The 26,680-nt window shown below is 28.7% G+C and overlaps 3 protein-coding genes across 3 annotated transcripts in view; 1 reads left to right on the top strand and 2 right to left on the bottom strand.

Annotated features, from left to right (window-relative positions):
• The first annotated feature begins 8,439 nt into the window (after nt 1–8,439).
• The window catches only part of LOC111033417, a 146,080-nt gene continuing 127,839 nt past the window's right edge, over nt 8,440–26,680 (top strand). Inside the window, exon 1 of the mRNA XM_022314134.1 lies at nt 8,440–8,994. Coding sequence (XP_022169826.1) covers nt 8,922–8,994 — 73 coding nt within the window. The 5' untranslated portion in view covers nt 8,440–8,921. The remainder of the gene's footprint in view (nt 8,995–26,680) is intronic.
• On the bottom strand, nt 18,778–20,504 carry LOC111033418. The gene is made up of 2 exons (XM_022314135.1): nt 20,380–20,504; nt 18,778–19,509 (listed from the first exon to the last, which is right to left on the bottom strand). The coding sequence occupies exons 1-2, from the start codon at nt 20,416–20,418 to the stop codon at nt 19,081–19,083; spliced, it is 468 nt and encodes a 155-aa protein (XP_022169827.1). The 5' UTR covers nt 20,419–20,504; the 3' UTR covers nt 18,778–19,080.
• Nucleotides 24,347–25,676, bottom strand: LOC111033419. Its single transcript, XM_022314136.1, has 2 exons — nt 25,549–25,676; nt 24,347–25,115 (listed from the first exon to the last, which is right to left on the bottom strand). The coding sequence occupies exons 1-2, from the start codon at nt 25,582–25,584 to the stop codon at nt 24,732–24,734; spliced, it is 420 nt and encodes a 139-aa protein (XP_022169828.1). The 5' UTR covers nt 25,585–25,676; the 3' UTR covers nt 24,347–24,731.

Here is a 26,680-nt window from a genome sequence, read left to right as displayed (position 1 = left end):
TATTATTACTATTTTTAATATATTATGATCATTGATCTTTAATTATTTACCAGGATATATTATGGTTTATCCAGATATTCGTTTGACGTATATTTCGAATTCCAATCGATATGCTAACCTCATTCAAATTTGCGATTTTTAATAATATGATATAAATTACCCTTGAACATAATATTATGAGTGATAAAATGTCCTTGTAAAATTATTTATAAAAATATTTTTTGAATTACCTATGGTATTATTATGACTAACACACTGATATTTTATACGCAAAGGTTGTTTATTCGCATGATTGTATTATAATTTCCTATGTTTTTACAGGATGAATTGATTTTTGTTGATATGCACTTGTCAACAACTACCAAGGAAAAACACATGTGGTAGGGAACCCACCAATGATTAGTTAATGAATTCATATCATATTTGAGTGTTTTAAAAACAATGGTGTAGACGGTGTATACATATTTTGTTGTTGGTATAAGTTTTCCTACTTATATTAAACAAATGTTAATATTGAAATAGATTTATTTTCCTTTTGTTTCAATAAAAATTAATTGTGTTTGTTAAATATAAAATGATCATAATATACATCTAAACCAGCTCCTATTGAAACATTAATTGTATTTTTTATTCATTTGAATTCGTACATATTTAAGGCACTTAGTGCCCAACTACACAACATCTTTAATTTAATCAAACTCTGCACATACATGTTTAGAGAAGAAAAAATATTCACATATTCAATCGATTAAAATACTATGTAAATTTAAAGTACCTACCTAATTGGTGTATGATTTCATTATAAAAAGTTATAACTTTTATGAATATTGGGCGTCCTTTATCTTTAATATACATCAATGATTATGTACTTGCAATTTATGGATAAATTAGATTTCTATTTTTGTTTTTATCAACTTTTATATTTCATATATCAAATTATCTTATAATTTTTGCTGATTATATTGAAGAATATAGTTATTATAATAATTGATTTTTCTTTGTAAAGATTATAAATATTATTGCACTTTTTGAAAATATGTAATTTAGGTATCGAATAATTAATAGTACCTAGAAAAAATGTTAACTGTAAAAGTTTACTATAAATCATTCTTATCTCACATTTTTTCATTGAAAAAGAATAATTGATTTGATGGTTATACAATTAATGTGTATAGGTTTAGAGTTTAAAAATGTATCGATTTCATTAACAGATGAAAATTTAATTTTCTATTCGTTTGCAAATATGTTTCAGAATTGTTTTATTCAATCAATTAAAACGTGGAAAACCATAGATACCTTTTTTCTTAATTGACATTTTTGATACTGGGCAATACAATAGGTAATTGAAAGTTAAAATTTAGTTTCATATAATGGATCTACAATGTAATGGATTCAATTTATCAATTATAATTTAAAAGAAAGCTGAAAATAAATTTATGAATTTTAAATTTCCATCCATTTTTTTTTTTGTGATGATTGGTTACTGATATTTTATAATTAGTAGTTATTTGAAACCTGTCATATTTATATTGTGATTAATATTTTCTTACAATTATTTTTATTTTGTAGAATTTATTCTTTAGGGTTATTTTGTTTAACAATAGAAAACTTAACTACAGAAGACAATATTAACAGAAAGTCGTCAATCTGATGTATAATGAGAAAAGGCCAATATAACAGACCAAATGTTCATGATCCTGTCACCAAAATTATTGAAATCGGGAACCAGAGTAATACTCACAAAACACTGATTTGTACAAATTAGTTTACATATTATTTGGAACTATCGTAAAAAAAATCAATAGTAAATGTAGACTGCAACTTGATATTTTTTTTCTGCTGCATGGAAAACGCATTTTATTAGATAATATTATTATGTTTTTGAAAAAAAAAGTAAAAATGTAAAAAAAATATCATAGACATGGTCACTATTGATTGCCATGGTAACATAATTATAATATTATGCATCAGATGCTAGAGCAACTTACTCTGGTACTGTTACTTGAAATTATAACGTTCTGTTTCTATAAACATTACGAAAAAAAAACTAACATGTAGGTGTCAAACCTAAAAATATGATACCTATGTTTGTAAAAAATTAACCAATGCAATGTAAATACCTGTTAATTGTAGCAACTAAATTTTTAGAGTTGGAGCTAAAATGGTTGAAAAAATCAAAAAAAATTAAATATAGGTGACTGCTCAGCAGTTGTACAGTAAGTGTTGAGTGTACTACTTCATTGAATAATTTACTTCTGCAATATATCATATATGACGTGTTAAGTTTGAGTTCAATGATAAATCATATTTTTTGATACATGTATTATTTATATTGCTACTATATTAATTTACTTTATTATTAGTCTCTATTATTAGTCATATATGATAAGTTGAATCAATCTTTTCCGAAAACATTACATTTATTAAATTATTAAAATTGAGTTGTTATAATAGCACACATTTATATCATACATAACTATAATTAATGAACTTTTGAGTCAATACCGACTTACCTTATAGTCCTTAGAATGGTATCTATAAATTATAGATTCGTATAAATAAGCGATAGCATACAATTAATCTAAATATTTTAAGAAGTCGTTAAGATATTTTCTATATAATATATGTAATAGTTTCGAATCTATGTTAAAAGTATTTTTGAATAACAACAAAATAACTAAAATCATTAATATGAATATCTAACTTCGTTGACATAAACTTTAAATTTAATTAAAAACTATGTGGGTGTATTTTTTAAATGTTCAGTTACTAATATGAGATACTTGTAAGAAACCTTGTATTATTTTTTTAAGCTTAAGCTATCAAAATCGAACATTAAAAAACAAATTTTTTAACTCCAATTAAAAAATATTCAAATAATTTTGTCAATATTTGAACATAAGCTCCATTAAAAAAAATTAATTTATATTCTGTATCTTTAATCATTTTTAAAGCTTTAATAATAACTTAAAAGTAACTTTTTATTAAGTTTTCAAGATTTTTTACCTGGCGAAAAATATTTGACCCGATATTTTAGAAAAAAAGTAAATGTCGAATGTGTAGAAATAACAAATTAAAAATATCTAGTTGTTTGTTTTTTTAATTATAATTATTTGATAAAATCGGTTTTTATTAGATAGATTAGAAAATGAATTTCCGTATTTCTCAATTATAAAAAAAGAATGGAAACATTATTTAATTTTGACCTTAAATTTGGAAATATTCACTATCCATCAGAAAAAAAATGCTGAAATTGAAAATAGAAACATTTTTTTTTCAATTAGATTCTACTGTGGAAAACACACACCGCTATAAAATCAATACATTCATTGGAGCGCGTGGAATCTAAAAAAGTAAAATTATGATCTTTCTTAAATTTAAATAATGGTCTAAATATCTAATGTTTAATACCAATAATTATCATATTAATTATCATATAAATTATTATATTGTGTTTAAAAATGATTAAATTATCTTCTTATGTCAACACATAATAATATATTCTTTTTAGTCAGTAATGGTATTGTACCTATATTAAAATTATTCATAGAATATTATAATAGGTATGAGTGTATGTATTTAATATTAATAAGCACTTTTACATAAAAAAAAAATTGTTACTCTTGTGGCGGAACTATATTTGATATCATAATTTAAAAAAATTTTAATTTTAGTTCAAATTTTTAAGAAAAATATTTTTTTTTATGATAAACGAACCAAATAATTTTCTCATTTTATTATAGAATAATAATTCCATTGCGATTTTGATATTCATTACCTATGTATATAAACATCCAAATGATTTTCAAATTCATTGAGTGCCTATGACAGTGGTATAGGTAACAAAATTGTATGATGTCGACTATGTGGCTGACATCTTTAAATTATATTAATTGTATTATTTCGACTGTAATATTGTAATGTATATTGAATACTATAAATTATTTGACATACAGATATTGAAATGATATAAACTTTGAACTGCAGTATCCTTAAACTGATAAATGTATAGTATAGACATGAAACCTATTAATTTCAATATATGTACAATTATAATTACCAGTTCACTAATATAAATTATTAGTAAATTCAATTTACTATAATTATAATTATTATAATATATTCAATTTTCATAGGTTAAAGTGCGTAATACATCGTTCATCTAGTATTCTTGTGCATGTTAATTAATTGTTTATTGCTTATTTTTTTTTTTTTACTTATTGACTATTGTTTACTTTGGTATTTTAATGGCTTAATATTAATTGTTATTAAGATAAAAAATAAAATATATACAAAACTATACAAAAACATAAATTCTTCATATTGATTGCTCAATTATGTAATTATTAGTATACGGCAATTAATAATAAAAACAATATAATACAATCTGTAACATATTTATTAATAATAATTAATTATTACTGCAAGCAAACGTCGAGAAGTGTGTCATAATAATATTATTCACTCTTAGTACCTTTCAACTTAATATTTGATCATCACTTGCAAAATTAACGTAAACCCTATAATATAATTCATAGTTCATATCATTATCATACTAAATTTAAAATACTATAATCTAATAGCTACTCGTGAAGAGATAAACGTCGATTATGCATAATCCCTTCTTCCTACTAAACGAGTCTGTTGGTTCAACGGTGGTCAGAAACGTTAGTTTAGTAAGCATCGAATAACCTTTTTATAGAAGGACACATTGTAAGTACCTACAATATAACTGGAAATGAAATGGAATATCGTACGGTACCCGAAAGACATTATATAAATACATAATTTGAGTTTTATGCAAAGTTTCTGTATGCAATTTGAATATCTAGAATAATATTTAAGCAGACGTTGTCCTTAGGTTTCGTTTTGCGTATTTATAATGTAAATTATTGTACGTCCGTCATTTGTCGGTTGATACTTGTCTTGATTTATTGTGAAATTTGCTACCATTGTTACTACTCACAGGTAATGTTGTTACTGCTTATTTTAACAAGAATGTGATCAATCTGTTTTTTTGCCATTGATAATCTGAAACTAAAACTAACAATATGCAATTTAATAAATTATATTTAACTTATTACTTATGAATAATATTATGTTTATTTTGTATTAAACTGAACTTTACATGTATTAAAGGTAAGATAAGTATTAGATACCTAAGATTATATTTTATGTACACAATTGTATAGATAAACATAATATATAATTTATACAATTTATTTTATCTTCACGAAGTTAAGTTGATTAAACTTTAATGTTATATAATTGTTTTTCTATTATAGACGATCTTTGACATCTATGGTCATTGGACGTAAGAATATTATAAATTTCAATTATTTTACAGTATTCATACGATAAACGCACAAGAAACAGAATAGTTTTGAATTTACAAAAATCAGTTTTGTTTTCTTGTTCTATTTCAATAAAAATCAAATAATAACCATCAAGATTTAAATTACCATCCAGCATTAAAATTATCATTTAATAGAAATTTTATAATCCTAAAAAGATGTTGGCTATGTTTTTGCTAGTAAGTTATAGACAGTTGACCTAATGTTTATAATTTATGTTGAAAACATTTTTATTTCTCAGTCAAAAAGCTTGACAGTTTAATAAAAGGTGCCCCTAAGATTTTCTTTCGTTATTCAAAATATATCGAAAATACTTTGTCACGATTTTACTTCATAAGCGCTTGAAGTTCAAATGATGACAGCATTTGTCAAAACTCACGAACATCAGGAAATTATTTTGTAGTTAAAAACTCATAACATTTTTAACCGTAATACCTTAATAATCGTAACTTATATAATTTTCAAAATATGTAGTGTAATATAGTTATTATTTTGCATTGTAAAATTATCAAACATTAGAATTAAAATGTTGTTTCATAAGAGTATACATTTTAGATAAAATTTCATAATTTTTTCAATTTTCCAACTTAATTCTGAAAATTAAATGCAAGCTCCAGGGTAATTAGTGATCCTGACGATCCTGTTAAAACAGTACAACAATGTAGAAACTCATTTTGGTTCAAACTATTACTTAGAGTGATAAATATATCCTTAGACTTTGGTCTCAGATTAAAATTATTTTTCATGAACAATGAATAGTACGTATTTGAAATCAAATACAACTCAAGCATTCATTCATTACAGTGACCTTCTGATGATGTAGTGCGTCATTTTAAACCTACACAGTAAATAAAGTATTTAATTATTTTTATAAAAAAGTATGTTTGCGTACATTATTTTTTATATGCTTTTATAATATTATGTCTTCAAATGTAGATAAACAACAAAATTTAATAAAAATAAATATTCAACCATATATTTCTTGAAATAAGAATTATAATGCTTACTCCATATATTTTTTTCTGTATGTGAAGTTATCATTAATTTTCAGTTTAAGCTTTTACTTAGAATTTTATGGTAATAGGAACAAAATATCATAGAAGAATTTAAAAATTAATTCAATTATGGAAAATTGTTCTTACCGATTTCAAAACAAAAAAAACTGTACATCGTAATTAAGTCCAAAACTGCCCTTCTATATTTAACATGTAATTATTACTAGCCCCTATGATGATAGATTCAGGAAGGTATATGTTCAATACTACATTGATCTATCGATATATTGTGTGTACGTACAAGTAAATTTAATACTGCACAACATTAGTCCATTTAAAACATTATTAACTATTTGACTGTGCCACTATGACACCTGTGCATTTATAATAGTCGGTTCGAGCTCTATGGTGGTAGGTATTGCACGATTACTTAATATTATGCACATTAGTGGCTGTAATTGAATGTGCTATACTATACTGTTCGAGACTTTCCTATAAATTGGCTATGTTAAAGTCATCCTGGATTTGTTCTTGTTTAGTTATACATGTTTGTTAATTTATGCTATCGATCAACAGTTACTGAGCGTAATTTACTGTCACGAGACCAAGGTGTTTTTTTTACAGGAAAATATATCAGACTTTGTGTTTGACGTTTCTCCTACTCAGATCTGAAGAAAGATTCGACTCATTTCCTTAATTTATTATAAACGCTTCTGTTCAATAATATCTTTTATTTTATATTTATAACAGAAATATTACAATATAAATTACAATATTAGAACTCAACTCATTATTGTTATGCTTGTAAATTTCATACTAAAACACAGTTGACCGCATCCCTTGCGGAAATCAGTGCGTTGAAAATATCTAAGTTATATATATTCAGTTTTCACTACCAGGACAAGCATTTCGATTACAACGGCATGTTTTAATACTTTCATCAAAGCGTGCAATTCAGTGTGACAGCGTGTACACATATTATTATTATATTTCCATTTTACAATTTAAATACCAACATGATATTCGTATAAGAAGTACAATTAATATTAAGACGAACATTATTATAGTTTTCTTAAGTTAAAACGAAATATAATATCAAATGTTTTTAGTTTTTGAAAACTGATCTTTGAGTAAACGCATTTGTTGTGGATACCTATTTTCCAATTAGGTACACTTGCCATTTTTTTATACAGACAATAGGTACGTGGAAACTTAGGCGTTTTTATCCATCATCAGTAAGTTATATATAATATTTTGTGTATAGGCGTTGGTATGTATTATCTCGTATATATGTATTTATTATATAATAAGCATATTATACAATATACGTTTTTGCAAATAAATTAATATTATTCAAACTTACTATACCATCTAAAATTAATTGGATGGTGTTATAACACGGTATAACACAATTACAAATGGTACCTATAACAATTTTTTCCATAAGTTCCAGAACTTAGGTCCACGTAAATCTACAAAGGTCTCGCATTCGTGTTAATGTAGTTACATCAAAAAGTCAACAACTGAGGGTGGAAACATAATCGCAGAGTCGTGTTAGAAACGAATTATTATTATATGCGTCAGACAGTGGCGCGGGGCGAGTTTAGTTGGAGTAAAACGAAAATCGTTTGTTGAATCCCGAATTATTTTATTACTGTTGTGTGTGTAGGTAAATCGTTTTAAAATTATATTGGATACAATTTTTTTTTCTCGACATTGTAGTTGTACTTACGTAGGTAGGTAATATGTATACTATGTTTTTGAGGAGGAATGGAGTGGGAGAAAGGCGTCTACTGGCAGAAAATCGCATTACGTCCGCCGGAGGCTAATCGATATTTTTCTTGCGCTTACGGGTCAGCTAATATTTAAGCGTAATTGATGAAAAAAAAAAAAATAATAATAATAATAATGACAATAACTACAACGATAATAATTCGGTTAGGAGATGGGAAAAAAATAAACAAATAAACAAATAAAACAAACAGCCGCCGCCGCGGACAACAAGGTCGCCACCGCACGTAACGTTCGGCCGCCGCCGGCCGTCAGATGGCGGTTTCTGCTGTCGTCGCCGGTCCCGTCGGCCACCGTCCCTAGAAACGCGTGCGAGTTCCAAGTGCGCCGCCTTTCCGCCCGGACCTCCGAGCACGTTTTTCTGTCTCTCTCTCTCTGTTTTTCTCGCTCTCTCGTCGTTCCATTCGATCGTCCTCCGACGTCTTCCGCGTGTGCGTTCTCCACTTTTCGGCCCTCGTTTTTCGCGATGTGCCCGACACTACAGATCGCCCATCGCCACCGGCTGTTATAATATCGAAATTAATTATTTACCGTTTTACCGGGTATCCAACACCTTAGTAACAATCCGTCCGCGAGCCGCGGAAATGAGCGTCTTCCGCGAAAACTCCGAACGATAACGAAACCGCATGACTATCGTAGAAACCGCACGCCGTACAGTATAACCTATTGTAGACCGTCGTCGTCGTCTTCGCCGTCACAACCGTTTGGACGAAGAAATTCTGTTCGAAAAGAAAACTCCGTCGAATCCATCAGATATCCGCTCGATTTCCTCCGGTCCCCGATGGCGGACCGGCGAGTGACGTGGTATGCGGCCACGCTGTCAGCAATTATAATTTCCGTAGCTGCTGGAATAGGTGAGTAATAATAATAATTACTGTGGAGTAGAGACTAGAGACCACTCGACGACGTTTAATAGGAAAAAATAAAAAGCGAAAAATCCACCCCATGCAAAGGCAAAAAAATAAAAAATTCGCCCTCACAAGTGCGTGAAATACGACAGATGGCTCTCCTCGTCAGCGGAATTCGTTAAAATTAATTTCGAACCAAAAATAATAATAATAATACTTTTGTTTTATTTCCTTGGTCTATATATACGTAACACGTCTAACATAACGCTCCTTAATAACCTAACCACGGACGTAGTTTTAAAGTTCAAATTGTACAGGAAAATGCCGTTTTAATCGCTCGGCAGTAAAACGGTTTATTTTTCGATAAGCCGAACCAACCATTACGATATTATGTCCTTACAAACTATTTCGTAACAGACATAATTCGATAATTTTGGTTGTATTTGTACAACATACCAACAATTATTGTAAATAATCATCGCTGATAGATATTAGTTGTTTTTTCGTTACATAGTTTGACTTATTAAATACTCATCCTGTAGTTTCGTGAGAAAAATAAATAAAATATATGAGTTATTGTTTAATGCACTGCTATTCGGTCTCTAAAAGTTCGACGCGTTATCCCATTGTGATGGCGGTAGTTGAAATATTCGCAGAGTCAAAAGTTTCAATTATTCTTATGAAACATAATTTTGTTTTGACGTAGTTTTTATCTACGAAAAAAAATTCTTGGAAACTAATTTCAACTTAATTTCGAGTCAATTAGCATTTTAATTAATATTTTCTTTGTTCAATTTATTTGTTCATCATGGTATTGAAATTAGTTTTCTAAATCATGATATTTGTCGACGAAAATAATAATATTATAATGACAAGTTAATGATGTGTTTACAATAATTAACCCAGTTATTTTTAAATGTATTAGCTTTTCGTGTATTATATCAAACGATTTAGTTAATTGCACGTAACTTTTTTTACTTTTATTTTTTTGCTGATATGTAGGAAATACGTGTCGAAACAAATAAAATTAGTTTAGTAATGATGCTTATCTGGTAAATTGTACGTAAGAAACAAATTAAAAACAATAGATTAAATTGGCATTAAGCTTTAAACTTTAAATCGAGAAAGAAATTGCATTCGTGTTAAATCTGATCTTATCTTTTTTTTCTATTTTTACCAAAACTCCAGGGACTATTTTCTCAACTGAAATTCAGGGATGTAAACGATTTGCGATTTAGAACCACTTTTATTTGAAATGTCTTTTATATCAATCGTTTCTTCGCACCCTTTTACTTCAAACATTCGGGTTTTACTAACCGGAATTTATTATTGGTCTAATTTAACCAAAAGTACTCTGGAAAATTTGGTACTCATAGGAAAATCAATAGGTGTAGGGGATTTTTTTTTTCAATCGTACAGTTTTTTTTCTTCGTTAACCGTGTGCTAAGACATACCACGGCAAGAAATAATGCTGTTAAAATGTGACATGCTTATTAATTTACCGATTATCAAGAGTGTGTTATTATACAAATAATTACCATTTACTTTCAACAGAATATTACATCGTTATAATGTTTAGGTTACACGATGACAGCATTTGACAAATCATGTAGATCGTAGAGGTTTTAATCACAACAAGTTTAGATGTAATGCCGTTCAAAAAGGATTTAAGAAGAAAAACCCGATTACATCGGCCGTAAGCCCAATAAATACGATGTATAATACTTAGGTCAAGAGGAACACCTATATACGTAATATATAGATGTAACCGAGATTATCGCAGAAACCGTTAGTTATTTTTAGTCGAATGAATATGGGTATCTCGCCGTACACGTTTTTCTGTCTGTGAGTGAAATGGTGTTCCAAACTGTATGCGAATAAAAAAAATCTGATCAAATTTGGGGTACGATCTAACGTACGTATGCAATCTCATATTATGATAAAATAGATAACCACGACAACATAGATAGGGAGATGCGCATACTGAAAAAGATAGTTACAATATTATACAACTGTGATAATACCTATCTATTTCGTCATGTAGACAACAAAAGTATATTGTATTATTAAAATGCGCGTGTTTGAGGAAACCGAATGTCCACTAATAACCAGTAGTAAATAGTAACACTAATACGTTATACTGTGGTATAAAATCATATACCTAAACCCATACACACACGCACTCGCAACACCGACGACTGCGGTCCCGTATGGGATGATATCGGGACAATGTGATCATGTGACTAGTCGACTTGCCGATACTACGCTTATTATGAATATACGTGTTGTGTATTGCAATGTAATAATAATATTATATTACATTGTACAGTGGTAATAATGATCAACTCCTCGGAGGGTGTGCATATATATATATATTATATCGTATAATATTAATTATAAAGACGAGGAACACAGTAGTTTATGGCAGAGTTGGAAATTCGGTGCACAAATAATACCAACGGTATTGTATATTTTATTATGTATACGATGTGCTCGGTGTTATACATTTTATTCGGTCGGGTCCGTCTCTGGATGACAAGACGCGTGTGTCAAAATGTACATGGGCCGCTGTAGCGGCGTAAAGTCTTCATCGCGACGAGTTTCGCAGTCTCCAGAAACTTTTGTGAAACATTGTTCTACGTTCGAACGAACGAACGAATGAATAAACGAATGGTAATATTGTAATATTGTAATAATGGCATCTCGTGTAATGAAAGCCTTTTGTTCTCGGAGGCCGGCTGCAGTCGTCGACACACCGTTGTCGGCAAAACTGCCGAAGGATATTATTTCATACATATATATTATATATAATATATTATTGGTATATTATATTGTTATTGAGAGCACATATTTTCTCTTCGTCGAGTTAACTTAAAATATAATTTATACGTTACATATTTAGTCCGAACATTCGTCGCGGATAAACAGACGATAAAACGTTAGCGGGGGGCCGTGGGCTTAACAAGTTTCGAGATAAATATTTTTTGTTTTTTTTGTTTTTTTTTTTTACCGACATAAATATAAAATAATGTACGATAAATATGTGCCGGAAAAATGTCGTTTTCACGTGCGCGCACGGGAAACAGTCGAGTGATTTAGGAGACGCGCTCGTCCACCCCGACCAGTCGACAGAATCGGAAAACTTGTTACCTACAGTGGCCTTGTACGACAACAACGCACAGATTATAATATCATTGTAATAGTCTACTTACCTATATAGGGTACGAATCCTGGGCTGCTGTTGGACGGTTGTGGTCTCGTAAGTCCGGTCATCATAGGGTCACCATTTTAAGACAATAAAAACCAGGGACAGTTATCACTCCCCCCATAAAAAACCTCTCTATATATATTCACACGTCATATGCTTTTAACTGTAAAGTGTAAAAGTCCAAATCTGTGTTACAAACAAGTGTTGTCTAATTAATTGACCCTTTTTGAATTAACTATCGGCCCTCGATCTTCGTTCCACGAACTCGGTTATCAGCTGTTATACATATATTTGCTCATAATACTGTTTTGTATTTGTTTCAAATAATGGTTTCTTTTCAAGATATAATGTAACAGTATGGAAGACGGGATTAAGACGGGACAGTCTTCTAAAAATGGGATAAAATAAAGCGTCCCATCCGAAGCTCGGGGGGACTGCGGGACATGATGGTCAAAATAGGGACAATCCTCTTTTAACCAAGATATCGAGTCACCTTTGTTTATCATTATCAAAAAATGTTACCCGATGTGTTCGGCACTTTGTAACATAACCTAACCGAACATTATGATAATATTATATTGCATGTAGTTATTATTCTTTTAGAAGTCAAACGGCCGCAAGTCGTTTGCTAATTGAACGACGCGTTTTACGGCTGTTATTGGTCTGGGGTCTGAAATGCACGCGAATATAATTATAATACGAGTAATAATAATGGACGAAAAAAACCACCCGTATGTATATAATATGCGAACCTTGAGTGCGCGCTCGTTTAATTCGTCCGTCCGCGTATTATGGTGGTAGCGACGTTGGTTGTGGCGTGATGGTGGATGAAGTTGGGATGGACGGCGGTGGAAGTTATGGTGGAGGAGGTGATGGTGGTGGAGGTGATGGCGGCGGTGGACATTGCCATTTCTTGTTTATAAGGGAATTATACCCGAATTATCGTGCCGGTCGATCTTTAATTACATCAACCAAAATTATTTCATTTAATTTTTTAATTTTTTTTTTACTGTTATTATTTTTATCTCTAACTCTCTGACCCATATACGTCGGTTTTAGTGTAAACAGCTGTCATCCGCATAATTAATATAATTGAATGCGTCGGGTCTTAAAAAAGTACGCTTTATTTTTGTTTGATGTTCAATTACAATGAATTAAAAATAACTATTTTGATAAAGTATAAAAAAAAATCCATATATATTATGTACCTATGTGGTATGTATAGCGACGTGTATACGATATACATTTTAATGAAACGCTTTATTTGTCAGTTTAAAATCGTCGGAACCTTAATTTAATGCAATTCGCCGGTTGGGCGTATTAAGTTAACTTTTCCGTTCATAGAAATCAATACAAAAATATAACTGTTTATTTTTTATTCAGATATCTATGTATAAAAAAATGGACATTACTTCTGAGAATTTTACAGTACACTGAAGGCAGATATTAATCAAATCAAATTAAAATATGTATATATGGACACGAATGGATGGTGGGTACACATACTATAACCGTGGCAGATATCCGGTAACCAGGGTTTGAACTTGATCAGCTATCACGCATGGTGGAAAAAATATGATAAAGAGCACCAACACGTATAAATGGAGTCCCCGAGGTGCTTTAAATTGTCTACATAAAATACATCTTACACGGGGAGTCGTCATTACGACGTGCGCAGTACAATCGTTCCACTCCGTAATAATAATAATAATAATAATAATAATAATAATAATATATAATAGCCAATACAATAATGCTGGATAATAAAATGTGATATTCAGATGTAAATCATGACGACGAACACTGAATAATAATAATAATAAAAACGGTCAAATATCTCGAAAACCGTCGAAAATATTATATCCATTCATTATATTATCTGCTGTGATCGTATTATAACTTAAAATATTATGATAATATTAATAATAATAATATTGTTCACACGAGTGTGAATGGTGTCTGAACGACTGTGGCTATTATATATTATTATTCTGTATTAATTAACACGTTGCGATAAAATGGGTCCGATGCGATATCGATAATTAATACACGGGGTTCACACTGTCCAGTGTAGAGGTCCACCGGGGCCTCAAACGATAATGATATTTTGTCTCTGCAATAAGTGTGTGTGTGAAGATCGAGCTATGGTAAACGTAATATTAATGTTATGATAATGCGACTTTACGTGTGCCTAAAACATTATGTCCAACACAATAAAAACTAAAAATCCATTATTAATTATTCACATGCGAATACGGTCGCAACTCATTCTGCATTAATCGGTGGAGACCAGACGAAACACGCCGTTGTGTTATCACACTCGGGTACTTAATTATATTATGCTGAAAGTTTTACTCACGAATATTAATGTAATATTATTATGCACGTACCTGTACTTTAGTGTCTGTCCGTATATTCTAATACACTATACTGAAAGATAAATTTGAAGGGACTATATAATATGAGCAAAATATTGTGCTAATGCGTCTCCGCATATCGTACCGACATCGAGGAGATAATATAATAATATTTTGTATCTACAGTACAGCATAGAATAATAGAATGTTGTGTAATAAAAATAACGATCTGATTAATTACCATGGACTAACTTACAGCTAGAAAAACTACATCATAATATTATCAATGATATACTTCACCTTTTCTTTGTGTCACACGCCCACAGAAACTCTCTTTGTCTCTTACTGTTGGAGTAAATTGTGTCAAATTGACATTTGAGATATTAAATCAATAATATATCCATCAATAAGCGAAGTTGTCTTCATTTGTTCAATTCACTTTTTTAATTTAGTCTTACACATCATTAAAAATTGTTTTCAAAAGGCTTTATTCGAAAAGTATTCAGGTTGGATCATCACAAATTACATTGTTTTTTTTTTTTTTAAATTATGTACGCTTTTTTGTTGGACACTCTCTAAAAGTATACATAGTTATAATACATTTGTCATAACCCAACTGAATTTTTACCTGTCTTATAAAACGATGGTATTTATAAATATGTCGACAATAATTACGAGAAAAAAATGATGATAAAACTTGCGACGAAGAAATGTTTAAAATACGAGTATACGTCAAAAGTAACACATATTTATATTCCAGACACATTATTTACTCAGTTTGTATCACAAGTCCGGAAATTGAAGAATATTAACATATATAAGGGATGAATATATATTCTGACAACTTTTGTCGTCTCCACCTATGACAGTTTCTAAAATGTATCACGTGGACACTAAAAATGCATTCAATCATTTCTACATGAAATCGGATTCAAAATAAAATACCTAGTCTAATGTTTATAATATGCAACCTTGATCCTAGTATAAACTTTATGTATTTTTTTTTTTTACTGTTATTGCAGTATTATACTCCATTTTATTCTTTATTATTCCCATTGCATTGTTTACTATTAATTAAAACTACGTTTTGTAAAGCTGTACCTTTCCATGCGTTTGTTTTTCCAACAAATAAGGAACGTATTTATAATGCTAATTCAATATTTATACTAAGTCAGTTTACAATATTTTAAAATTACAACAAAATATAGTGATAACATAATAACGTATGTCAAACATAAAATATCCAATTATCGGTTTTCAATAGTAATAATGTTATAAATTATAGTGGCAACCTGGGCAGCCTACGTAATGTTTTCGTTATTTATTTAAACTGTAATTGGTTTTGAATAATAAATATTAAACATTATTAGTACGTACTGCGTACCTCCTACACGTGCTTAAACAGTAAAATGTTAATTGTATGCAACGTATGCCATACACATATAATCCTATTGGAATTAAAATATTATGAACAAGACTAAAAATTTAACTTATTGTGTTAAGAATTTCATAAAAAAAAAAACTTTATTCATAATTTAGTCATTACCATTTACACTTGACGATTATCGGTTTATATTTTTCAGACGTTTTCTCGTTTAGATAATCAAAAAGTTTGAAGTTTTTAACTAACTATATGAAAAAAAGTTTTTACTGAACAATTTTAAATGTTTGAATATAATACGACTTATTATAGCGAAACAGTTTCATAAAGAAAAAAAAAATAGTAATAATAGTAGGTAATTAATAATTGTTACCGATAAGAAGTTAAAAATTCGAGTGATTCGTTTTATTGGGTCAACCATTTCAGTCGTAATTATAAAAACAGTTTTATTTTTTCATAAATGAGTCATTACCATTTGTATTTGATGATTATTGGCTTACATTTTTCAGAGGTTTTCTCATTTAGATTATCAAAATTATTGAAGTTTTTATCTAAGTGTATAAAAAAAAGGTATAAATGTTTGAATATAATATGACTTATTAGCGTGAATCAGTATTATAATAACAGTAATAGTAATTTATAGATGTTATAAATATAAAAGTAAATTATTTACAACTTCAGTTATATTATTTACTTAAGCACAATATTTTGAAAATATGTCATTTTTAATCAATAATATTAGTTTTCTTTTCTCGCCAACGGGAAATGTTTTCTCTCGTATAATGGCATTGGTCGACGTCCAACGTTCGTTGTACAAATAGTACCTTAAATTCTGCGTGTCCAATTAGTATTTTAAAAAGATTCTTCTCATAGGTACTGTGATTATAAATATAGCGAAACACAATATAGTCATTGTAGTTTTCATACTATTAATGATGTAAGGTTCTATAAAATTATTCAACGATTCGATTTCCACCACGATGTTGCTGATGGTATTTTCATTTATTATTTATTTATTACACTCGTGTTCTAAATTCGAATACTTAACGCCAAACTATAAATTTTGTATTCACAGTGCGTAAAAATCGAGTCACGATGTGTGGACAAGGCGACAGTAAAAAAAAAAAAAAAAAGCCATATCGTATTTTTTTCAAGTCACTGTAATATGGGTACAATATCGGCTTCTGACTGCGCAGAAATACCCTTCGGCGTGCGTCCGGTATACGTGGTCATAAACGGCTACGACCTCGGTCACGCGTACACGCACACGCCGCATAATATAGCATACAATACCGTACTCCCGGGTTTCGTATACCTAATTAAATGTAAATACGGCGGCGACAAGCAGAAAGTTAGATCGCAAACGCAAACATCTTAGCCGGATAAACTCTGGGCGAGCGACCCAGTCAATAGAAGTCAATTGACTGCCGACAATATAATGCCGCCGCCGCCGCCGCTGTATTAGAATGAATTGTGTATGACAATGCACATGTATGTTGTGTGATATATAATATTATTGTATTATTATGTCGTGTCCGGCGTGTGTGGTTTTTATTGCCCTAAAAAAAAAAAAACAAAAATAAAAAACGGAAATGGGGTTGCAGGTGCCCGAAACGACGGTGGAAAATACAAGAAAAGATTATTTTGTAAACTTGTTTGTGGACGAATGTTACATAATAGTAAAATATATTGCCTTATAAATATAATATAAAATAAAATATATTGCCCACTTATTCACATTAAATCTGTGCAGTAAATATTTTATTTTTTGATATGACATGTGCCAGGTGCCTGTTGGATGTTTTACGATTTAGCTACAACTTGATCATTGAAACCATTGTGGCTTATGGGAACTTTCAACAAAATTCATACATGTTAAATATTCATTCTCAACAATAATTTAATTAAATAGCTCATAATATATTTTGTTACTATATTTAACATTTTTTATTAGATTTCACATAATTTATATGTGTTTAACATAACCCGGGTTCTTATAATCCAATACAAGTAAATACTCTGTGGCTGTGCCTGCATTGGTTGTTGATACCCAAAAGCACAATAATTGATACATTTTTGTTTTAATAGCCCATCTGAAAAGTGCGAAATTGATTTAAGGTTTTGTACCTAACCTGATAGTGGAATGAAATCGCAAAAATAGATTGCATAACCTGGTAGATTGATGTACCAGTTGCACCATATAAGTTTCAGTTTAAAATTTGACGATCACGGTATTATTCAGTTTTCAAATATTTAAGATGCATTTTTCCATTTTATAAAATAACAGTGATCGTGTCCCGTAAAATTTAGTGAATAATCATCTAAGTTAACTATACAATATTGAATATAATATACAGTATAAACAGCATAAGCTTTAGTACAATGCGATTTTTAAAGCCATTGATTCCTAGGTACATAATTTTATTGAAAATGACAGCACATAATCATCACACTTCTGTGCTGATCCATCTTCAAACGACTACCAATAGTCCAAAATCATATAAAACCATCACTTTAATGACCGATTTTATAATCCACCTATTTCAAATATTTTATAATTTGATTGAAGCACTTTAAAGACTGAAAGTATAAGTTTCTTTAAGACTACAATGAAATTAACGAAAAATGAAAAATTACCCGCCCTTGGAAATTGTTAGAAACGTAATATTTTTTCACGCTTATGTGATGTTTATTTTTTGGGTAGATGTCGTATTTTAGGCATCATCCAAAAATGGTTGCATAATATGTGAAAAGAAAATTGTGAAAATAATTTTTGAGCTTTAATTCAACAATTCATTACTGTAGGCAGCATCTTCAATGTTAGAAATTAAATCAAAATATCATATCAATAAATAATCATTTATTTTTAATTTACTAAAACTTCACTAAAATGTTTTATTCGTGAAATAATAGGTGTGCATAATTATACAGTTTGTTTGATCCACTAAAGGTATATAATACTAGTAAAATACTTATTTTTTCTGAAGGGATTTTGACGGAACATAAAATTAATTTATAAAAATATATTATTGGATACTTAAAGATGATTCATTTGTTTTATTTAAATCGAAGTCGGTTACATTTGATTTATAGAAAAAAATAACATACATCATAGTCAAAAACAAAACATAGAATTACAATAAGTTTTATGCTACAACAGGTTGGGCTACGGTAGGGGACATTGATTTAAGGATATTTTCATGCATATCATCTAGAGCATCTTTATAATTGTCCAAGTCATCCATTTGATGGTAAACTTTTTGTGGATCTGAGGTTTGATAGTTGATTGTGGGCTCAAATTCATTTGTTGCCTTGAGATATTGTATAACTTTTTGGAACCACTTGTTTTTGGACTTATTAAGTTCATTCCTTGCTCTTTCCACAGCAGAATAGTCAACTTTTCCAGCAAAATATTCTCTTTGCATGTCGTTTAATGTCTGCGAATCGTCCATCAAGTTCATCTCAGCCTCTCCCAATTCGTACAAACTAGCTTTTACTGCACAGAAATCTTGGTCTATTAATGGTTGCATCATTAATGCATTGCTTTCTAGTACATTGTAGCTTATGATGACCACCTAAATTATTAAAAATATTTTGATATTTAAAATATTTGATGTCTTGTATATACATTGCAATATTGAGTTCCTAAGTAATAATTATTGATAAGTGAATTATTACTACAATTTAATATTAATATCTTGGACTATAATGTTATTTAAATTTGAAAAAACACCCCATTAGCTAATAAAAACACACAATCATTTAATTTTTTCATAGTTGATAACAATTCATTTTAAATATTTTGCAGTCGTAGCGTACCTATATACCACGGATTAACAAATAATACATGTAATACATTGCATGTATATAGTAGGTACATATTTAATGCTTCATTGCATAGAAAATAATAAAGTATTTGATTAAAGTGTTTTATTTTTACTAACTATTAACTTAATATATTCTATACAGTCAAATATAAGTGAACATAAATTATGTATTGCATTAATCGTATTAATTAATATTGTCAATTTTACTAACATAAATTTACTAAAGGTAAAACAATACATTAATATGAATTGTCACATAGGTAATATTATATTTTATACCATTTTAATGCCTATCTAATTATTTTAAAATATATTACTCAAAGTCTATGATATAATTTTTCTAAAATGAGTATAAGTAGTAAATACGCAATCTAAAAGTATACAAAAACAATAGTGATCATTATATAGCCAAACTAAGTAAAATGATTGACACAATGTTAACCTGTTTCATTACACGATAATTTCATTAATCAAATACAGTAGAGTTTTTCTGTTTTTTTTTAAATTCTAAAATATTAGACTTTGTCTTTAACTTTATGGCTTGTAATTTAGTTGTTGCCTAATTTATATTAAATAAAGGTTTATTATTGTAATTTATACACTGCAAAAAATACATACCACTAAACTGGAAAACATTGCGATTTCCTTGAAAGCCATATTTGGTCGGAGTTTCCGCAAGTGTATTAGATATTTATGTCAATTTTAAATGAATAAAATATCCAAATTCTGAACAATATATATACGATTTGTTTTATGTTTGATCTCTTAAATTTGTTGACGCAAGTGAAATTCGTATTATTAATAAAAAAAAATAATATTCATATGAATGCAAAGTAAATATTATGACGTTGGTATTCACTTCATTGTTTATACAGGGTACATATAATAATTCCAAACGTAAACATATTTTGAATGAACTCATTCACATTTTTTTTAGTTTGTAAAAATATTTAATTGTGACCTATTACTATTATGTTATTTTAAAATACGGGTCAAACCTATTACAACAAAATTGTACTACATCAATAGGAGTGTATGTATAGAGAGATATTGTTATAAAATGTTTAATTAAAGTTTGTCATGGTAAAGTAAACATAATCAAAATAATAATAATTTAAAATCATTTTTTTATTACTTGTGAAATTGAACATCCTATACAATATTTTTTGACTGTTGATGGAAATGTTTTTTTATGAATTTCAAAATCTCTGTTCAACTAGGCAGTCACATATTACAATTTGACAAACAAAAACGTCATTGCAGATATTTTGAAATACACATGACAATTAATGCGAGCAATATGAAATTATAGCTATGTTATGATGTCATTATAATCGAAATTACAAATTTATGAAAATTAAATCAGTTTTTAATTTGTCAGTGTATCAGAAATTTGAATAGAGTTTTACTGCAATTTAAGTAAAAAACCATGTTTACTTTTCCAATAAGCCTTCAAATAGTTTTCAATATTTTTTTAAAAACAAATTAAAAGTTCTTTTAAATATTCCATTCAGCTTAGATAAATGTTTTTTTTTTTAAATTAATAATGAAACGTTATATTCAACATACATTTAGGTTGAGAGTTGCATATACCAAGGAAGCTATTAGTTTCACGATTATGTGTTTTTTTGTTTCAAAGAGCATTTTTTTCGGAACAGTAAAAGTGATTAAAAAGACCGAAATCCAGCTTAAAACTGTTTTATGTTAAATTTATAATTATTATTAATTCAACTTTTGTAAATTTAAAACTTTCTAATAAAATGGAAACATTTTGTTAAATGTATATAAATTACACCGACCGATTGGTCGAAATAATAGTATCCTAGGAATACATTTTTTTTTAAATATATAAACCATATTGTAGTTCTAACTCTTCGTTAGGTTTATGAGATTGACACCATGTGATAAGTTTATTACTTATTCGTAATACTATCAAATGTCAATGTACATTTTCTTACCGTCATATTTATTAGAAAAGATTACGTTCATTTATTGACTTGGGTTATTAACTAAAAAATTCAATGTTATCATAATTTCTATATTCCATGTCTCAACACACGTTTTTTGATGGTTAGATTTATATTGTGTATGGAACGCTTTGTGCGGATACAATATTATTGCAGAGGGTAAAAAGTTACTTTGGGAAATATCCTAATATGAAGAATAAGAAATTTATTTTTCTATCAGTGTGGAATATCAATTATTTGAACCACAAATATATTAGATCGTATTCATTAAAAAAAAAAAAATTAACTCGTGGATTTTTTGTATATAAATGTTTGAACAATAATTATTGAATAACTGTTTGAAAATAATTATGCAACTAACTGTTTGATATTTATTATGAATTGTGATTATAAACATAGTTTGAACAATAATTTACTGAGTTATTGTTTTTTAGACAAATGATGTGCAATAAACCAATTGATCACATTAAAAACGAAAAATATACATAAATATTTTGAAATGCAGAAAAATATATAGATAGTTCTATTTGTGTTTTTTACAAACATACCTAAACAACATTTCAAATAAGCATTTATTTGGGTTATTGTAAATTAATTTTTTTTACCCAGTGGTGGAAATTCATGTCATACCTATATCTTAAATTCAAAATGATCATCACTCTTAAAAAACCATGCAGATAAAACTATAATATGCTTAATAATGCATTGTTTAAATTTTAAACAAAATCGATGATATAATGTTATAACCCAGACAATTCCTATTGCATTTGGCACTCAACTCGTAGTTATGCGTTGGACAAAATAATTTACTTTATTTTGTTTATTCATATAATACATGACCATTTAGAATGGAGATTATATAAATACGATTACAGATACTATATTTATTCATTTGTTTGAAACGATGAAAACATGTGACTGACAATAGCCAAAGTTTATTAGGAAATATGAGTAGGCGTGCAATATTAATAGTTCTTGTAGCCGTTATAATAAGCATTTGATCAAATTCATAAAATATATAAATATATCAAATTTTGAGGATGGATTGTATCACAATCATGGAAAATCATGATTTTAATTTGGCATGGGTAATATTATACTGCGAAATGCTTCTTCTGAACTCTGTTGTAAAAAGCACGTGAATTAATTTACACTACCGATGGCTCGTTGGAAAATATTCGAATGGAATACATTATTATTGTTTAGCAGTTGATAACGGTCAGTATTTGATTGGGTTTTACTACTATAATTATTCAATACCACTGTCATTACTATTTGATTTTGTTGGTAAAAACTAAAAGTAGAAAATGATCGATATAAATTGGTATATTGTTGAATTAGTTATGATAATATATTATTTGAAATCGTATTTGAAAACGATTTGGGCAGAATATCAAATTATGTACATTCAGTTCGAAACCAATCACAATTATTATTTTTACACAATCATATTCGTGACGGTTCACACGTGGCCCATCGTTGTTGCTTAGCATTAAAATTCTAGTACACTATCTTGGTTATTTAGACCTCATTATAATAATTTCCCCAACGCCATTTAAATGTGTGTAAGTGCATGAACTACATCGATAACTATGCAACTTTTAGTTTTTTTTTTTTGATTATGATTTTTTCAGTTAGTCAGTTAATTGTTTTTAAATAAACGTTAACTGTTATTATTATATAATAATAATTGTTTGTTTCTACTATAGTTTATCGTACTCTTTCAGCAATTTACACTACAGTTTTGAATTATATCGAATATAATAAAAAAATAAAATATATATAGATATAATGAGAAGACCAAATATGAAATTGGAAATGGCAGTAATTAGTTCAAAAATAATTCCAATAAATATTCCGGTCCTGCAGTTAATGAATTTCATGAGTAGATATATGATTTTCGATTCACGGTAGTCAGTGGTGTACTGGTGTAGCCTGACTAGAGGATCAACTGAGTTAGAACCTTCCAATCCAATTAAACTTTTTTTTTTACGCCAACTGATCCGGGTCTGGACTCTACTTTACAAACTTTTAAGTATTATTCACTGACTAGTTTAAATGTTTAAATAGTCAGATTACTGTTAACACTTAAATTATCAATGATTTAGAATGTAAAACGGACAGTACATGTTCTGAAATGCGTTTTTTTTTTTAAATAAATAAATATTGTGAGTTTTCCTTAAACAGTGAATTATGTCTTAGTAGTTAATGTACAATGTACATATTTTATATTATTCAACCATTCATAATATTATGTATTTCTAAATCCATGAAAACCACATAGTAATAATATATTAAAATCAAGACATTTATGTATACATATTATATATATCAGTAAATTATTTATTTTAAGTAAGAAAGGCATACTTCAATTTAGAATAAAAATTATTTATCGATGAACAAAATTGAAATGGGACTGACACAAAATAAAAAATCTTTTTTCTGATATTGTGCTCTGTCCCTCTTGTGGCGGGGATCGTTATTATGGACGACAAAAAAATAATTGTTACTTTTCATTTGAATGCTTTAAATTAAGCCGAGCGACCGACTTAAAGAAAAGATCAAAATAGTTGTTTACTACAATTTGTATAAAAATATCAATATTTGAAACTCATAAATAAACCGTAGCATATTTTATTATTGTAAATTATTTATTACATACATAACTAACTTCAGTATCACTACAATAACACTATATAGTATTATGAGTTATAGTATAGTCAATTTCTAACATTGACTATTTTTAAGACAATTATGCATTTGTTAATACTCAAGTTCTTATTTACCTAATATTTTCATACATCTGATATATATTAAATAATAATTAGATGAATAATATTTATATGTTATGACATGCTTGTCAATAAGGCTAAAGGATTTGAAATAAGAAATTGCAACTTCATCGTTCAGGGTCATTTAAAAACAACTACAAGTTATTATGTTTGACAACGTTTTGTAAATGAATTTATTAACAAGCTACTAAAATTATTTACTATTTAAAAGTTACAATATAGCACGGTCGATGGGAATGTCGTCGTCCAATGATGTGACTGGGATGTTGGTATCATAGTTTATTAACGTTTTGAATTGAATCAACGAATGGCGGTAGTCCATCAACTTGTTCTCAAAGTAGTTTAATGCTTTCTCGAATTTATCTTTTTTTTCTGTTATTTCTAGAGTGAGGCCTGGTTGTTTATTGTATAACGAATAGTAGTTGTAGGCACTTCTTGCAGAGGCAATTACATTGAATAAAGCTTGGTTCAATGTGTATACACTTTTCTTGAATTCTGTGAAGGTTGTACGTTCTTTTGGATAGTAAGGCATATACGGCAAGTGTAATGCTAATGCGGACGGCTGGATCATTTCAGCGGAGACATAAGTCACAATCTGTGAAATAAAGTAATTCAATGTTTTAGTATTCGGTGATTGGATGGAAACGTACACATTATTGTGAAACAATAATGTAATATTATATTTCAATTTTTCAATACAACTTTTGGAAATGTATCTTTTATATTACATTTTTTAAACAAAAAATGTCAATAAAAACGGATTATTATTATTAAGATAGTATACATAGGTATCGATATTGTGTAATATTCATGTTCAGAGGTACAGAATTTATGTTGTACATGAGTTCATGTGAACATTTCAAATATTTCAATTTTATAATTTATATTATTCAAACAAATAACAGACTTTATAAAATAATTGTCCTCACATAAAAAATACAATATTAAGAACGTTATAGATAATACATAATATAACATAATATTATTAGTTATTTCTTAAACAATAGTTATAACTAATATATACATACCAGAACGACAGCAAAAACTGAAATTTTGACCGTCATTTTGATTGTTTGTAACAGCTAGTGTTATTTACTGCTGACAATATAGAAAACCCAAAATTGATGTCTAACGCAGAAACTATGGGTTTTATACGATTTTTCAAACAGCGTCATTTCGATCATGTTATTTCAGGTGTTTCCCGACGTGATTGTTACCTGTCATCTGCAGTACTGTGTAACAAAACAAATATGGATTATGTTACTCATTTTAAACTACTGTACGGGTCGACTTTGAATAACCTCTATAGAACTGAGTACAAACACGTAATTAATGCTATGGCAGTCAAATATTATAGTCGATGAATGGACACAGTCAAGATGGCTTGATGGAGTGATAATGGGATTTTTTGTTTATTTATCAAAAACAATATAATTTATTATATATGGTTCGAATGTGCTTTGACTTAGATGATTTTGACTTGTCGTGAAATGTAAATACATTTAGTCATTGGTATCGACGTATTTACTCTTTTAAATAAACACACATAATATTGTTCAAGAGTTATCACACAATTTTTGCGTGAAAACTACGAAGGTTATTGATTTGAAATCTCGACTGTTTGACGTCAATAATATTTATACCATTAATTCCTGAATATATGAACTAAAATTAAATGAGACTAGTGTAAAGAATTTGGAAATCTTTTAAAGGCCAATGAAATAATAATGAAATCGGGTGCCCCGAAATCACCTTCGCACTTTGGGGTATGGGCTCCCATAATACGATATCAAAATTATGCACATTTTTTTATTGTTATTATAGCTTTTATTTCAGATCCCCATCATTCTCAGTCTCCGAAATCTTCAATTCACAATCCTTCTTTTAATCCTTTTAAATCGTTCGTCACTCGATCTATGGTTAGGTTTATGGTTTACAAATAAGTACCTACTTGTTTTATAAACTTCCCTTCTAAGTGCTTTGTAACATGCCAGAACATTTCAATTCCATTTGATTAAAGAAAATCATGTAATCTTTATCTATTTTATAGCCTATTGATGTACACTGCCTTTTCTAATCGTATTTGCCAATGTAAGATTTAGTATCGGTCTATTTATTAGTAACTTTTTTCCTCTCAAAAATCATCTGTATACCTAGTTT

This window comes from Myzus persicae, unplaced genomic scaffold, assembly GCF_001856785.1.
Source record: "Myzus persicae strain clone G006 unplaced genomic scaffold, MPER_G0061.0, whole genome shotgun sequence".
Classification (NCBI taxonomy): Eukaryota; Metazoa; Arthropoda; class Insecta; order Hemiptera; family Aphididae; genus Myzus; species Myzus persicae.
The sequence above is the reverse complement of the archived record's forward strand: the minus strand, read 5'-3'. Positions and strand labels throughout refer to the sequence as shown.

Excerpts from the sequence above, each read along its gene's own strand:
- LOC111033418 (XM_022314135.1), bottom strand. The coding sequence starts at position 20,418 with ATGGCTTTCAAGGAAATCGCAATGTTTTCCAGTTTAGTG. Across the intron at positions 19,510-20,379 it reads CAATGTTTTCCAGTTTAGTG|GTGGTCATCATAAGCTACAA; the intron begins GTATGTATTTTT and ends TTAATAATTTAG.
- LOC111033419 (XM_022314136.1), bottom strand. The coding sequence starts at position 25,584 with ATGACGGTCAAAATTTCAGTTTTTGCTGTCGTTCTG. Across the intron at positions 25,116-25,548 it reads CAGTTTTTGCTGTCGTTCTG|ATTGTGACTTATGTCTCCGC; the intron begins GTATGTATATAT and ends TTTATTTCACAG.